This window comes from Oryx dammah, unplaced genomic scaffold (assembly GCF_014754425.2).
Source record: "Oryx dammah isolate SB20612 unplaced genomic scaffold, SCBI_Odam_1.1 HiC_scaffold_18, whole genome shotgun sequence".
In the NCBI taxonomy this organism is placed as follows: Eukaryota; Metazoa; Chordata; class Mammalia; order Artiodactyla; family Bovidae; genus Oryx; species Oryx dammah.
This window is the reverse complement of record NW_024070202.1, coordinates 32,349,644-32,365,954: the sequence shown is the minus strand read 5'-3', so window position 1 is coordinate 32,365,954 and position 16,311 is coordinate 32,349,644. Positions and strand designations below refer to the sequence as shown.

Genomic DNA, 16,311 nt, shown 5'->3' with positions numbered 1-16,311 from the left:
TGGGTTCGATCCCTGGGTCAGGAAGATATCCTGGAGAAGAAATGGCAACCCACTCCAGTACTCTTGCCTGGAAAATTCCATGGATGGAGGAGCCTGGTAGGCTACAGTCCACAGGGTCGCAAAGAGTCGGACACAACTGAGCAACATCACTTTCACTTTCCAAATTAATCAAACCAGCAATTGTATACTGATCCACTCCCCCCCACCTTTTTTGGGCCATATTATGCAGTATACTTAGTTTCCCAACCAGACATCAGACCCATGCTCCCTGCACTGGAGGGCTTCCCTAGTAGCTCCGTTAGGGAAGCACGGTAACTCCCTTGATTTACCTTCTTAATTAGGTAATGGAAATAGGCCAGTTGGGATTTCTTCTGCTTCAAGCCTTATTTTCTTAGTAAAAATTGTTTCAAGTTGAATAACATTCTTCTTGAGCTCCTTTCTTCTAAATCCCATGAGTAAATAGGAATTAGGGACCCATGCAGAGATAAAATGCTACTTTCACAGGATAAAGAATCACTTATGTACACAGATCTAGGAAAAAAAAAATTAGGCTTTGGGAAAACCAAAAAAATCATGAGGTAGGGACCATAACTTGTACACCATTCCTGACTCTGTTTCGAAGCTTGTGGTAAAATTGAGTCTTTAAAGCAAATGTATCTACTAATGCCAATAGTGCAGCATTTGTAATACCCTTTAGAACAATGTGAAAAGAGAAAGGGTTAGTCGCTCAGTTGTCTCTGACTTTTTGCAACCCCAAGGATGGTAGCCTGCCAGGCTCCCCTGTCCATGGAATTCTCTAGGGAAGAATACTGGAGTGGGTTGCCATTTCCTCCTCCAGGGGATCTTCCCAACCCAGGGATCAAACCAGGGTCTCCGGCATTGCAGGCAGACTGTTTACTGAATGCTGGCAGTTACAAGTTCCCCCTATATTTTATGAGTAGTTACTTGTTCTTTCGGGCCTCCTTGGTGGCTCAGTTGTAAAGAATCCACCTGGCAATGTAGGAGGGCACACAGGTTCAATTCCTGGGTCAGGAAATTCCCCTGGAGAAGGAAATGGAAGTCCACTCCAGTGGACTTGCCTAGAGAATCCCATGGACAGAGGAGCCTGGCCGGCTACAGTCCAGGGGGTCACAAGAGTCAGTCACAACTTAGCAACTAAACAACGACTTGTTCATTCAGTTTACCAAGTACCAGTAAAAGAAAGTTTTATTTATGAAACATCAGCAAATGTTGTGACCTGAAGGCAGACTATACTCCAAAGTGGACTGGGAGTTTTCCTGGGAGCCCCTGTGGAGTTGAGAATGCTGATGGAGAAGGGCAGGGGTAGGAGAGGGGACAGTTTCAGTCTGTGTTTTCACTCCCTGTTGGGCATGGCGGGGAGGAGGAGGAAGAGAACTGCTGTTCTAAGGACTGGAAAGGGGGTTGGTGGTATGTTGTCATGGAACTGAGAATGTGGAAGCTCAAGAAAAAAAAATGGGGAAAAATTTTTCTGCAAGTTGAAGAAGAGAAAGCTTATTTATCAGCAATGAAAGGACAGAAAGTGTAACCAGGTAGTACCTGGAGATCTGGAGGGTGTTAGAGCCGAGTTCTAGGACTTCTAAATAGAAGTTAGCCCAGAGAGGTTTGTAAAGACATTATTTTTGTAAATGACATTATTTTTACAAATGGCATTTGTAAAGACATTATTTTTAAAATATCAGGCATCAGAAGCAGAAAGAACACATCTCCATTCTTCTGAGAGATGCTGCATTTAGTTAGCCAGAAGTGCTGACTTATAGCTTCAGAGTGATGGATTGGCAGGACAGAGGCAGTATGGGATGGGCAAGGACAGGATCATCCAGCAGAAGACCAAGACAAGGGCTAAGAAGTCAGGCATTGTTCTGGGGGCAATGTTACCTCTTTGAGGCTGAAGGCTTGTGATAGGAACTTTCTCTGGCTTGGGGGCATTGCAGCTCTTAGACAATGGAAAAAGAAAGGAAACTGAAAACGTCAAGGTTTTTAACAGTTCTTGTGAATTGATAGGGTGGAAGCAGAGGCTATGAGGAAGAACAGATTAGGAGAAAGGTACCCCTTCTGCACTCCCAGGTGGCCCAGGGAGATGAGAAGGCAAGTGGGGCTTCTATAGAAAATCGAACCTTTTCTTTCTTCTAATTTTAGGGTAAACTTCATAGAGCTCATGTCTTTTTTTTTTTCGTGAGAAATTATTATTATTTTTTTTGCCTTTTTTTTTTTTTAAACTTTACAATACTGTATTGGTTTTGCCATACATCAACATGAATCCGCCACGGGTGTACATAAGTTCCCACTCCTGAACCCCCCTCCCACCTCCCTCCCCATACCATCCCCTCTGGGTTATCCCAGTGCACCAGCCCCAAGCATCCTGTATAATATCATATAAGAAACGAATCGCCAGTCTAGAGCTCATGTCTTTACAGCTGGACTATATTTGGTGAACCGAAGAGAATGAAGACAAAGTCTAGATATTGCAGCCCCTGGTGTCCCCTCCCCCCTTCCCTTCCTCAAAGTGGTCACAGGAACATACAATGTGACACGTTGGTGGTGTGATGGAAAGTTCCTTAAAAACACAAAAATCACAATTCAGCAGTTATGAGCTTGATGAGTTTGGTGAAGAAAGAACAGCATGAGTATGAGAGTGCATGTGGGGGGTCAAGGTACAAGAAAGCGCATCCCGGCATTATTTATGCTAGCCATCAAAGGAGAAGTTGAATACATTATGACACATTCATGCAACAGAAAACTAGGTAACTGTTAAAAAGTTACATATCATATGTACATACGAAACTCTTTGGCTAGGATATCAGAAGAGCCTCTGTGTTCCATGAGTGATCCAGGATCAGGGGCTGTGAGAATTGTGTCAGGAATCCTGGGGATCATTTTTCTTCACTGACTCTCAGAGAAGAAGTAGAGTCTGGGAGCTGTGGCAGGAATGCTGTCAGATGTAAAGGTAGTCTGAAAAGAAGCCTAACAGGTAGTAAGATCTTAGCAAGGTCAGTTTCAGTGGAATGGTGGGTGGGAGGCAAATCAGAATGGGTTGAAGAGTGCGGCAAGACTGGGTCGGGGAGGGGAGCGATCAAGTGAAGCGAACATTCAGAGAAGCATGGCTGTTACAGGGAGTAGAGAGCTGGAGTGGTGGCGAGAAGATGGAGAGCACTTGCATCTGTTTCCTCACCCTCTCAAGCAAGGAGATGCTACAGCAAGGGGGACATTTCTGGGAGACTCCAGAAAGCTGGGGAGTGGATAACTAGTAGTGTCACATAGCATGTGTGAAGCACTGAACTTGGAGTGCAGAAGAGAATGACCGCTGTCCTCTTGGATGGCTTTGAATTCTCTGTGAAGCATGAGGAGGGATCCCTCCTTCAGAGAGAAAATAGATTAGGCGACAGTGGAGAACAGCTTAGGTGGGAACAGGTGCCCAACACCCAAGAGGAACTGTGTGGGTTCCTGGGCAGCGTCACTGAGGTCGCAGGTCAGGACCCACAGTGCAGCTGTCTGTAGCAGCACTCCACCCTGCTGGTGTCAAGGTCACGGAAGACGGGCTCCCAGGGGTTCAGGCTGACCTCGCAAGCGCCTAGAGGAAGGGGGTGCACGAGGTACATATCTTTGAGTGACTGACTGGGGACTTCCACGGTGGTCCAGTGGCTAAGACTCCGAGTTCCCAATGCAGGGGGCCAGCATTCAATCCCTGTTGAGGGAACTAGATCCCACATGCTGCAACTAAGACTCAGCACAGTCAAATAAATAAATTAAAATGTTAAAAAAAAACTGACTGATTGATGGGCCCTGGGATCTAAGCTAGACAAGGAAGTACATGAGGTCAGAAGGTGCCTCAGTCACTTGGGGATAGTTCTCTCCTCCTGACAGAATTTTATTTTCTCACCCTTTGACAGCCTTTACTCATTTCTGTCTCAGGTTGGGCTTGTTAGAAGCTGCTTAGTCAGTTAGAAAGCTGGAGTTGTTTCTTAAAGCCATCTCTGTCCACTTCTGCCCCCACCAGTGAGCTGCCTAAGGTGGTACTTTCTGCCAATAAGTGATTTTTTTTTTTTTCCTTTTCATTTTGATGAGATTTAGCTTCTGTGGTCAAGCACAAAAAATAGTATACAGGGCAGATGGCATCTTCATAATAGTTGGGAATCCTGTCTCTCTGGGTCTTTGGATTGTTTCTTTGTCTGTATGTCTTAATATTATTCATGTATCTATTTGTCTGCTCTGGGTCTTAGTTGAAGCATGTGGGGCCTAGTTCCCTGACCAGGGAGGGAACCCAGGCCACCTGTATAGGGAGCATGGAATCTTAGCTACTGGACCATCAGGGAAGTTCCCAGTTTCTTTGTTTTTGGAAGTAAAATAATTATTTTTCTTATTGTTAATTGATCTAACAGTTATGTTTGTTCAAAATAATAATAATAAAATAATAATAATAATAATGTATCTGATAATGTATGCTTATGCATGTATATTATATATATATGTATATGGATCTCTTGTTCTAATGAAAAAAAGCACATAAGAGCTGAAGCAATGTCCATACTGGACTGGTTGGTCCAGGGGTTCACTGGAAGGGATTTACGGAAATGCTGCTGATCAAGCCAGCTCCCAGTCTTCATGGCTCTTATTAATGTGCATTTTCAATGATAACAAATACATCATCTACTATGCTTTGAAATGTGAATAGGTTGTCTTCTGTTTTCTGGACCTATATTGTGGGAAGGAAAGCAGGGAAGGATAAATCAATAAGACATTTCAAAGAATAATTTAGCAAACTCTATTAAAATGAAAACTTTTCACACTTTTAACTCGGCATTTCCGTTTCTTACAAAGTACTCCCACAATGCAAAGATGTATGTTCTAGAATGTCCTAGTAAAAGACTGTTGCCCCATGTAGAGGGGCCTGGTTAGGTAAATTAAGGAGTAGACACACAATGGAACACTATATGGCCTTTAAAAACAGTGAAGTAAGCTGCTCCTGCCTTCTACAACGGCCCACAGGCTGCCCATGGAATGCGCATCTCTGCTTTGTTTTCTACGGCTTGCTCTTGAATTCCTTCCTGTGTAAAGCCAAGGAGTCTCACTTGGGGGACCATCCCAGGAACTTGTCAGAGACCTGGGACATGACCATCCCCTTGGGACCAATTTTCCTGTAATAGCTTTACAAAGGAAGCAGAAGGTGGTTTTCTCTCCCTCCCCACTGTTCCTTTTCTTATAAAAATGTAGCCCACTTAGTTCTTGGGGAGGAGCTCTCTTCCCTGCCTGCTTCTATCCTTCACTAGTATCCTATATTAATAAACCTACTTCGTATATTGGGGAAGGAACTGGCAACCCACTCCAGTACTCTTGCCTGGAAAATTCCATGAACGGAGGAGCCTGGTAGGATACAATACATGGGTCGCAAAGAGTCGGACACGACTTCACTTTCACTTTCACTTCTTAATTAAAAAAAAAAAACAGTGAGGTAAGCCTATATGTACTGACACGGAAGTTTCTTCGCAACATTCTGTTCAGTGTAAAGATGCAAAATAGTATTATAGCATTGATAACGATAGTTACTATTAGACTATGTATAAGGAATAAAGATTGAAGAAATGTTCACAAAAGTGTTAAAGACAATGTTATCAGGAATGTGGAGTGTACTTTTCATTCTATGTATTTCTATGCGATCTGAATTCTCTACAGTGAACAAGCATACTTTTAGTGACTAATGGAATTTTTGAACATAATTTCTCTGCTAAGCATGTTACATTAATTATTGGTCACACAATGAGTAGGTGGTGTATATTACCTATTCTACAGATAAGAGGATTAGGAAAGTTAATCCCTCCAAGTTCAAGTTTAGATTCTTTACTTAAAGAGATAATCTTTTCAAACTATGTATCATACAGTGAATATAGTCTTCCCAGGCTCAGCTTCTCTTTTTTTAGAAGCTGGCTCTTCTGGCTATTTCTCCTTCCCATTGTGACTTCACTTTCCTCTCACAACTATTAAAATTCATTTCCTCTGGGAAGTTACCACAGACTCCTGGCTCATTAACTTCTCTGTAGCATTTTGATGTACTCACCACTGTGCTTTAGCATATATGTTACCATCTGAGCTGGTAAAGAATCCGCCTGCAAGGGAGGAGACCTGGGTTCCATCCTGGGTTGGGAAGATCCCCTGGAGAACGGAAAGGCTACTATTCCAGTATTCTGGCCTGGAGAATTCCATGGGGTTGCAAAGAGTCAGACATGACTGAGCGACTTTCACTTTCATTTTCTACCATTTGAATTTGCATGGTTCTATTCTCATTCACAGAATACACAGAAGAACTATACAAAAAAGATATCCACAACCCAGATAACCATAATGGTGTGATCACTCACCTAGAGCCAGACATCCTGGAGTGTGAAATCAAGTGGGCCTTAGGAAGCACCACTAGGAACAAAGCTAGTGAAGGTGATGGAATTCCAGTTGAGCTATTTCAAATCCTAAAAGATGATGCCGTGAAAGTGCTGCACTCAATATGCCAGCAAATTTGGAAAACTCAGCAGTGGCCACAGGACTGGAAAAGGTCAGTTTTCATTCAAATCCCAAAGAAAGGCAATGCCAAAGAATGCTCAAACTACTGCACAACTGCACTCATCTCACATGCTAGCAAAGTAATGCTCAAAATCCTCCAAGCTAGGTTTCAACAGTATGTGAACCATGAACTTCCAGATGTTCAAGCTGGTTTTAGAAAAGGCAGAGGAACCAGAGATCAAATTGCCAACATCTGCTGGATCATCAAAAGAGCAAAGGAGTTCCAGAAAAACATCTACTTTTGCTTTATTGACTACACCAAAGCCTTTGACTGTGTGGATCACTGTAGAAAATTCTGAAAGAGATGGGAATACCAGACCACCTGACCTGCCTCCTGAGAAATCTGTATGCAGGTCAAGAAGGAACAGTTAGAACTGGACATGGAACAACAGACTGGTTCCAAATTGGGAAAGGAGTACGCCAAGGCTGTATATTGTCACCCTGCTTTTTTAACTTATATACAGAGTACATCATGCAAAATGCTGGGCTGGATGAAGCACAAGCTGGAATCAAGACTGCTGGGAGAAATATCAATAACTCCAAATATGCAGATGACACCACCGTTATGGTAGGAAGTGAAGAACTAAAGAGCCTCTTGATGAAAGTGAAAGAGGAGAGTGAAAAAGTTGGCTTCAAGCTCAACATTCAGAAAACTAAGATCATGGCATCTGGTACCATCACTTCATGGGAAATAGATGGGGAAACAGTGAGAGACTTTATTTTTGGGAGCTCCAAAATCACTGCAGATGGTGACTGCAGCCATGAAATTAAAAGACACTTGCTCCTTGGAAGAAAAGCTATGATCAACCTAGATAGCATATTAAAAAGCAGAGACATTGCTTGACCAACAAAGGTCCGTCTAGTCAAAGCTATGGTTTTTCCAGTAGTCATGTATGGATGTGAAAGTTGGACTATAAAGAAAGCTGAGCACCAAAGAATTAATGCTTTTGAACTGTGATGTTGGATAAGACTCTTGAGAGTCCCTTGGACTGCAAGGAGATCCAACTTGTCTATCCTAAAGGAAATCAGTCTTGAATATTCATTGGAAGGACTGATGCTGAAGCTGAAACTCCAATACTTTGGCCACCTGATGCGAAGAACTGACTCATTGGAAAAGACCCTGATGCTGGAAAAGATTGAAGGAGGGAGGAGAAGGGGATGACAGAGAATGAGATGGTTGGATGGTGTCACTGACTTAATGGACATGAGTTTGAGTGAACTCTGGGAGTTGGTGATGAACAGGAAAGCCTGGTGTGCTGTAGTCCATGGGATTGCAAAGAATAGGACACCACTGAGTGACTGAACTGAACTGATTCTCATTCATCTTTGAGGATGGGCTCCAGGTGAGGAACTTGACACTTCATTTAGAACTTATGATAATCCTTCATAGGCTGTTTCTAAACCTTCTCAATAGATTTTAGGACTGAATCTTTAATGTAACACTTGCATTTGGTGGATCCTTAATATTAACGATCATCAATTCCTGTAAATCAAGCAAACCTTTTCTTACACAGCACTCTTATGTTTTCTCTACTGAATTATGTATATAAATGTCCTTCAGTTGAGTAGCTTCTGAATTAATAATTCCAGTAAAGTCATGTCTTCTTTTTTTTTTTTTTAGTGTAGGGGAGGTGAGAGTCATATAGAATCACTAGAAGGTTTCCAAATGAAAAAGCTTGATACTACTATGTTTACAAAATATATATATATATAAAATTTATAATTATATATATATATAATTCCTCTATTTCTCTGTTTCAGTGCTGACAGAGTTAAATGCTGTTTACGTTATAAATGACCAAATAAATAAGAATAGATTTCCAGCTGGTTGATAATATGTGGTTGAGAAAAGAACCTCAAGGTAACTAGTTATCATATTGATTCTAGATTATCTTCCTCATCAGGTATAAGTAGACAAACACATACTCTTTCCCAAACAAGTGAATCAAAAATAATTTCTATTTTGCTCCACAAATATCTGAATTACTTTCAGGATTTCATTAGCAGCAAAAATAACATGGTCTACATCCACAGTTGGTTGTTCTTTAGAACAGCTGTACTCCTTGTACTTTAGTACTAGAATGACAAGTATCATCAGAGTGGACTATTTAATTCAAGATTTGGAAACAATTTGACAAACTACTCGATTCATAGTGATTACTTCAGAAATCTAAAAGCTACTTTATAATACAATTTAGGGTAGGAAAGACTTTTTTTTTCTAAATTAAATCTTTAAAAATTTATAAATTTATTTAAAGTATATGGGAAAACATAGACAATAATATAATGGATAGCTATGTACTCATCACCCACTCTATAAAATTCTACTATTGTCATAATAAGTTTAAATTAAAAAAAAATCACAGGTATAATGCTCCCTATATATGCCTTCTAAATCTCATTCTTTTTTCCCCTTTCCTGGACAAACTCTATTCTAAATCTGGTGCTAATTTTCTCAGGCTGTTATTCCTTTACTATGTTTATAAATTTATAAACAATATATAGCATTGTTTTCTACTCTGCACTTTCAGTGGTATATTATACCACCTGTGCTTTTTGGGCTGTTTATATGTGTAACTCAAGTTGTACAGATGTACCACATTATACCAAAGGGTATCTGTTACCTTGTGCATGAACTTCTGGTTGTTTCCAATATTTTGCTACTATGAAAAATACTAGTTTTATATGTCTCCTTTTCCCAGGTGCAGTAGTTTCTCATATATTCATGTGCATACCATCCTCCCATAAATCTCATAAAAATGGAGACTGATTTGGTAGCTTTGGGATGAGGCTTGAAATTCTACATATGCATTAAGTTCCCAGATGACGTTGATGCTCCTGGTCCTAGGACCACACTTCGAGGAGCAAGAGCCTTGCAGAGGAGTAAAAATTTCTAGGTTGTAGAGGATGATCATCTTTAACGTTACTGGATATTGCCAAACCGTCTCTGAAGTGCCTGCACCCATCCACACTCCTGTCAGCAGCTCACGACAGTCTCCAAAATACCACATCTTTATTAACACCATCATTGCAAGACTCTGATTTTTGCCAATTTAATGGATAGGAAGTGGTATTTTGTTATATTAATTTGCCAAGTATTATTGATTTGATCAAATTATATTAATCTGATGAATAATATTGAAGTCAGATCTCTTGAGCTTCTTCTGCAATAATTTTTAACATAAACTAATGTCTGGGTAAAGAAAACGTCTTCATTCATCTGTTTCGTACTTTAAAAACAACCTTGTACAGCCATAGCCAAGATTAAGTCTTGAGACTTTCAGGCTAGAAAGACAAGTTGCTCAAACAGATGGATGACCTGAAGGTGGAGCTGTCCCAGCTGCATGTTTCTGAACTGCCAGGCAGCACAGCATCCAAACTCTCTAAGACTCGACTTGTTTGCAAATCTATTGCCTTTGTTCTCACTGCCATTAACCAGACTCAGAAAGAGAATCAGGAAATTCTACAAGGGCACAAAGTACAAGCCCCTGGAACTGCAGCCCAATATGTGCTATGCACTGCCAGCTCAACATACATGAGGAGAATTGGAAAACCACATAGCAGCAGCAGAAGGAATGGTTGTGACCACTGTGGAAGTACAAGGTCAAGATCTGACCACTGGGGTATCAACAGAAAACAAACTGGCTGGAAAAAAAAGAAAGGCTGAAGGGCATCCTTCAAGTTAAAACAGAAGGATTATAAAGAGCAACAAAAACCAGACAAAAACATAAAACTCCTTCATAAACGTAAAAATATAAATCTAGAATTATGTAGTGTTGGAATGTAAGTGCATAAATCACTTTTAAATCTGGTACGGAATTTAAAAAACAGAAGAAGCATAAAGAGTAATTATATATCTATGTTAACAAACATGCAATATTAAAATAATCTGGTAATCTGTCTCAAAAACATAAAGTGGGTGAGGCAGAACTGAAATGGAGCAGTTTTTATGTCACTGAAGTTAAATTATGTTTAAAATATATTATAACTTTAAAACACTTTATGTAATTACATCAGTAACCACAGAGAAATTATAGAATATACACAAAGGGAAATGGAAAGGGAATCAAAATGTGTCACTACAAAAAAAAATCAGCAAAGCACAAAATAAGGTAGCAGGAAGAAAAGAAAAAAAAAGTTATATACAGAAAACAATAAACAAAATGGCAATAGTAAGTCTTTTCCTGTCAGTAATTACTTTATATGTAATAGGTTAAATATATTAATTAAAAGGCACAGATTGGCTGAACGGATAAAAAATAAGAACCAACTAATAGGTTGTCTACAAGAGGTATGCTATACATCTAAAGATACACATAGGCTAAAAGGATGGAAAAATATTCCATGAAAACAGGAATCCAAAGACAGTAGAAGTGGCCATACTAAGATAAAATAGACTTTAAGACCAAAACTATCATATGAGACAAAGAAGGATATTATATAATGATAACAGGGTCAATTCACCAGGAAGATATAACAATTATAATGTACATGCACCTAACGTTAGAACCCCCAAATATATAAAGCAAACACTGACAGAACTGAAGGGAGAAACAGACAGCAACATAGTAACAACAGGATATTTCAATACTCCACTTTCAGTTATGGATAGAACAAAGAGGAGATCCATGAAAAAAAGAGAGGACTTAACACTACAGAATAACTGAACCAAACATATACTGAGCACTTCACCCAAGAACAGCAGGATACACATTCTTCTCCAGTACACACGGTCTTTCTGCAAGACAGTCCATGTATTAGGCCACAAAACAAGTCTTAACAAATTTAAGAGACTGAAATCATACCAAGTATCTTCTCTGACCACAATGGAATGAAACTAGAAGTCAAGAGCAGAAGGTAAAAACACAAATATGTGAAAACTAAACAACACACTCTTAAACAACCAATGGGTCAAAGAATAAACCACAAGGGAACTTAGAAAATACTTAGAGACAAATGAAAACAAAATACAACACATCAAAACCTAGGCAAAAGCAGTGATAAGAAAGCAAAAGCAGTGATAAGACAGGAGTTTACAGAGATAAATGCTTGCATTAAAAAGATGATCTCAAATCAATAATATAATTTTATACCTTAAAAAAATAAATTTAGCAGAAGAAATAATAAAGATGAAAGGATAGTAAATGAAATAGAGAATAGAAAAAGTGGGAAAAAATCAATAATAAAACCAACTGAGTGTTTGTGTCCTTTACCCACATTCATATGTTGATGCCCTAACCACCAAAGTGATGGTACTTGGAGGTGGGGGTCTTTTGAGAGATAATTAGTTTAAATTAGGTAATGCGATGGCAACCTCACGATGGGATTAGTAGCCTTGTAAGAAGAGGAAGAGAGAGGAATCTATTTCTTCATGCACATATACCAAGAAAAGGCCATCTTAGTACCCAAGTGGGCAGCTATCTGCAAGCTAGGAAGACGGTTCTCACCAGAACTGACCATGCACCCTGACATGGACTTCAAGGCTCCAAAACTGAGAGAAATCAATGTCTGTTTTGTAAGCCACCCTGTCTATGGTGTTTTATTATGGTGGAATGAGCAGACTAAGACATGGTCTTTTAAAAAGACCACAAAAATTGGCAAATCCTTAGTTACATTAACTAAGAAAAAGAGCTAAAAGATTCTAATAACTAAATTAGTATCAAAAGAGTGGATATTATAACTGATGTCACAGAAATAGAAATGGATTATAAAAGATTACTGTGAACAATTAAATATCAACAAATTAGATAACCTAGAAGAAATGGATTGATTCCTGGAAACATACAAACTACCAAAACTAAATCATCAAGTAGTAAAGAATCTGAACAGACCTATAATAAGGAGATTGAAGCAGTAATCAAACACTGCCAACCAGGACAAGATGACTTCACTGAAGGATTTTATCAGACAATTAAGGAATTAATACCAATCTTTCCAGAGAACTGAAGAGGAGGGAACATCCCCAAACTCACGGTATGAAGCCAGCATTGTTCTGATACCAAAACCAGAGAAAAAGATACAAGAAAACTATAGACAAATATTCCTGATGAATAATGACATAAAAACCCTCAACAAAATACTAGTAAACTGAATTCAACAGCACGTTAAAAGTATTTACACATGATTAAGTGGGATTTGTATCTGGAATGCAAAGATGGTTCACCATACAAAATGAATCAGTATAAATACACAACATTAACGAAATGGAGGACAAAACCCCTATGATCATCTCAACTGATGCATAAAAAAACATTTGACAAAGTAAAAACTTTTTCATGATAAAAACACTCAAGAAACTGGGGAAAATAAGGAAACTACCTCAACATAATAAAAGCCATACATGAAAAGGCCACAACTAATATCATATTCAATCATGAAAGAAAGTTTTTCCTTTAAGATCAGAAACAAGGCAAAGATGCCCCCTCTCACCACTACTATTCAACACAGTACTGAGTGTCCCAGTCAGTGCAATTAGAGTAATAATAATAAAATAATAAATAACAACAAGCTTTTGTCCATTGACTACAGAGTGAAAACCCAGGTCATTTAGAAAAGCTGTACTCCAATATATGAATCTACCAGATTAACCAATTTCCTGTTGTTGGACAACAGATTGGATTCTTTTACTCTTATGAACAATACTTGAACAATACATACTCTGTAGCTAAATCATATTATACCTTTTAAATAGTTTTAATATCAGCTTCCCTCTCCCTTTCTAATTAGCTCTCAGCTGTTATACTTCTATCCTTCTGTGATCAAGCTAGTTAGATCATTTTACCTGTAATAAAACCTTATATGGAATTCTGTCCCGTCCTCTAAGTCCTAGGGAAAAGAGGCAGCTGTTGTAGAAGCTGTGAAACGGGGCTGTCTGTGCTTATTCGGGAGTATACGTTCAGTGTGACCAGCTGTCAGAATTGAGGCAGCTGTTGTAGAAGCTGTGAAATGGGGCTGTCTGTGCTTGTTCGGGAGTATACGTTCAATGTGACCAGCTCTGTCAGAATTGGTTCTTGCCTCACTGAATAAATCCAGATGGCAGCACTTGCTCTTGCACCATTTGGTTGCCTCTTCCCTTCCACTCCTTTTTAAGGTCTTGAAGCTTAATCTACCTTTATGCAGGGTTCATACCATGAGTAGAACTCTAGGAGTCAACTGTAAGTTGGGAAAAAAAAAAAACAACATTGAAAGTACTTATAAAGAACTTGAAATCAAACAGGAACTTAGGGTCTATTTATCATCTCTATACCAAGGATGGTTTCAAACATACACCTCTTATTTGGAATGCTGGGGTTCCAAAACTTAAGTTTGAGTCATAAAGTTCTTCAAAAAGTGTAACAGAGAATCTGGATCCCCTGAGGACCAAGTCCTTTGTATGTATGCTAAAATCACGTGGAGCATATATCTTTAATAGGTAAATTTTCACTTAAAAATCAGTTCAATACCTGATCTGTGTAAAGAAACTGTTCTCACAGTGCTAGTTATATAATTTTCTGAGGCTTGAAAAAGGAACACAGAACTCTTGACACATATGCTTCAACTAATGACGTCTCTGGCTGTTTGGATCAACCATATATATAAGATATTACTCCTTCAATCTGAGGACACAGGGAGACCCAAACAGATCTGAAAATTCTAATAAAAACTCTACAAACAGCTGGTGAGTCTTCAACCCTCTATATACACTATTCTTGGGCGGGGGAAGAGATTACTGATAATTTTAATTTCCTTGTTTTAAGTTTCCAAAGTTGTTATAATAAACATTTTATAGAAAGGTTTTAAGAAATACACCAAAAGGAATGAGCATACCTTAATAATGTAAATGGAGGTGGAAGAAAGCCTAGACTTGTTCTTCAATGACCTTTTTCCAGTTATAAAGTTACTTCTCTGTTACCTGAAAAGAAGAAAGCCTACAAAAGATGCATCTTGAATACTTGTTTAAAATAAAAATGCTTTTCAAAAATGCATCTTGAAAAACTAGCTTGATCATAGTATCATTAAACTTGCCAATAATGTTTAGTTGGAAAAAGCTTCCTAATTTTCCGTGATCTTCTTTTAACTAAAAAAAAAACAAAGTACCACATGTACATTGTAAAATATGCAAACAGTTCAAAATGGTATATAAAGTTTTTCTCCTAACAGACACCAATTCTTTTACCAGAGGTAGTCATTATTAGCAAGTTTCTTATTCTTCCAGAAATGTCTTATGCATCTACAAAGGATATATATATACACAAATGCTCTTCATCTATATGAGATCATAATTTCTAGTCCTCTTACAATCCATCCACTTGATAAGACAATGTGAGGAAAAACAGAATTACATAAAAATCAGGCCAAGATAGAAACTAGCATGAAACTGTTGACAAAAACTCAAATGGTTCATGAGATGGCCAAAACTGAGGAAAAATTATGAGGCGAAAATGCTTCTTAGGTACTAAAAATAAAAGCTTTTACCCTTTAAAAATTATATTTCTCTCTTTAAGAGAATCTTCTTTACACGAAAGAAAGTCACCATGCTACTGATGTTTATTCAGTAGGTAGACTAAACAAGCATTTTTTCCCTACTGGTTCTAGAAATTATCTCTTTCCTTAAAAAAAAAAGTTTAAAGGTAAAAATTTAAACGGTAAGACAGTATAAAGTGATACAGAATGAGAAAAGTACTTTATTCAGTGCACCCTGACAGTTTTTTCAGTTCATCATTACAGTAAAAAAAAAAAAAAAAGAAAAAAAACTGTTGCTATTTTTTGTTGTTTTAAATAGCTAGACTCAAGGAAAAATGTTAAATTTAAGAACTCCTGTTATTATTGAAAATTTATACTTCTTATAAATATACATGTAATATATATGCATATACACGTGTATGTGTGTGTGTATATATACACTTTTATATATATATATATACCTCCTCTTTCATATGAACCACTCAAAACAATTTTAAAAGCTGTTTTTTTTTTCTTCCTGTATTTAAAATTGCCCTTTTAAATATTTAGAAGTTCCACAGGTGGTGGCTTTAATGGAATTTTTCCCAGAGTAAATCTCTTGGATTGAAATTGTTCCAGTTCTTCTGCTGTTAGTTGATCCTTGGGTGTGAATAATGCATTATCTGTTGTGGTGCTGCCAAGCGAGAATGAGAGCGAAGTAGGTACGCTGTTGTTTCCAAAGGTATCACTGGATGACTTAGAGAAAGCAGTGTGAGGCTGTGAGCCTGAACTACCAAAACCAGCTGCAGAACTGCCACTTCCAAAAGCTGGGGCCACTGGAGATCCAACAGGGCTTGCTGCCATAGAAGGTGAAAATCCTGAAAACCCAGATGATCCAAAACCAGAAGCTGCAGGGGTTTTAAATGAAAATGAAGCAGCAGATGTGATTTCGGGTTTCCTAAGGCCAAAAGTTGGAGTAGCAGCAGCGATGGCAGAACTGGCAGTGGGTACAGCTCCAAATGCAGGAGTATTCCCAAACACAGGAGGGCTTCCAGAAGGGGCTGTAGCAAATCCAGAGCTTGGTTTAAAACTAAAATTCTGAGCACTGTTGCTGCTGCTGTTATTCACTGGAAAACCTACAAAAACCAGAAAAAGAAAAAAGAAACTATTAGTCAAAAAATGTAGCTATATTACCACCTTGCCCCCACCTTTTCTTTTTCTTATTTCTGCCATGTTTAGATGATGAGAAACTTATTGGAAGGAAGAAAAGTGAAAATGAGAAGTTAGGACAAACTCACTAAACCCTGTTGGCCTGTCTTTCTG

General features: G+C 38.5%; 1 protein-coding gene across 3 annotated transcripts in view; it reads right to left on the bottom strand.

Moving 5' to 3' along the window:
• Positions 1-2,421: 2,421 nt before the first annotated feature.
• Positions 2,422-16,311, bottom strand: part of NUP42 (nucleoporin 42) — a 31,081-nt gene continuing 17,191 nt past the window's right edge. For all 3 annotated transcript variants that reach the window (XM_040260658.1, XM_040260659.1, XM_040260660.1), the window contains exons 7-9: positions 14,374-16,124; positions 4,586-6,165; positions 2,422-3,589 (exon numbers count right to left, since the gene is read on the bottom strand). In XM_040260658.1, coding sequence (XP_040116592.1) covers positions 15,547-16,124 — 578 coding nt within the window. In that variant the 3' untranslated portion in view covers positions 2,422-3,589; positions 4,586-6,165; positions 14,374-15,546. The remainder of the gene's footprint in view (positions 3,590-4,585; positions 6,166-14,373; positions 16,125-16,311) is intronic.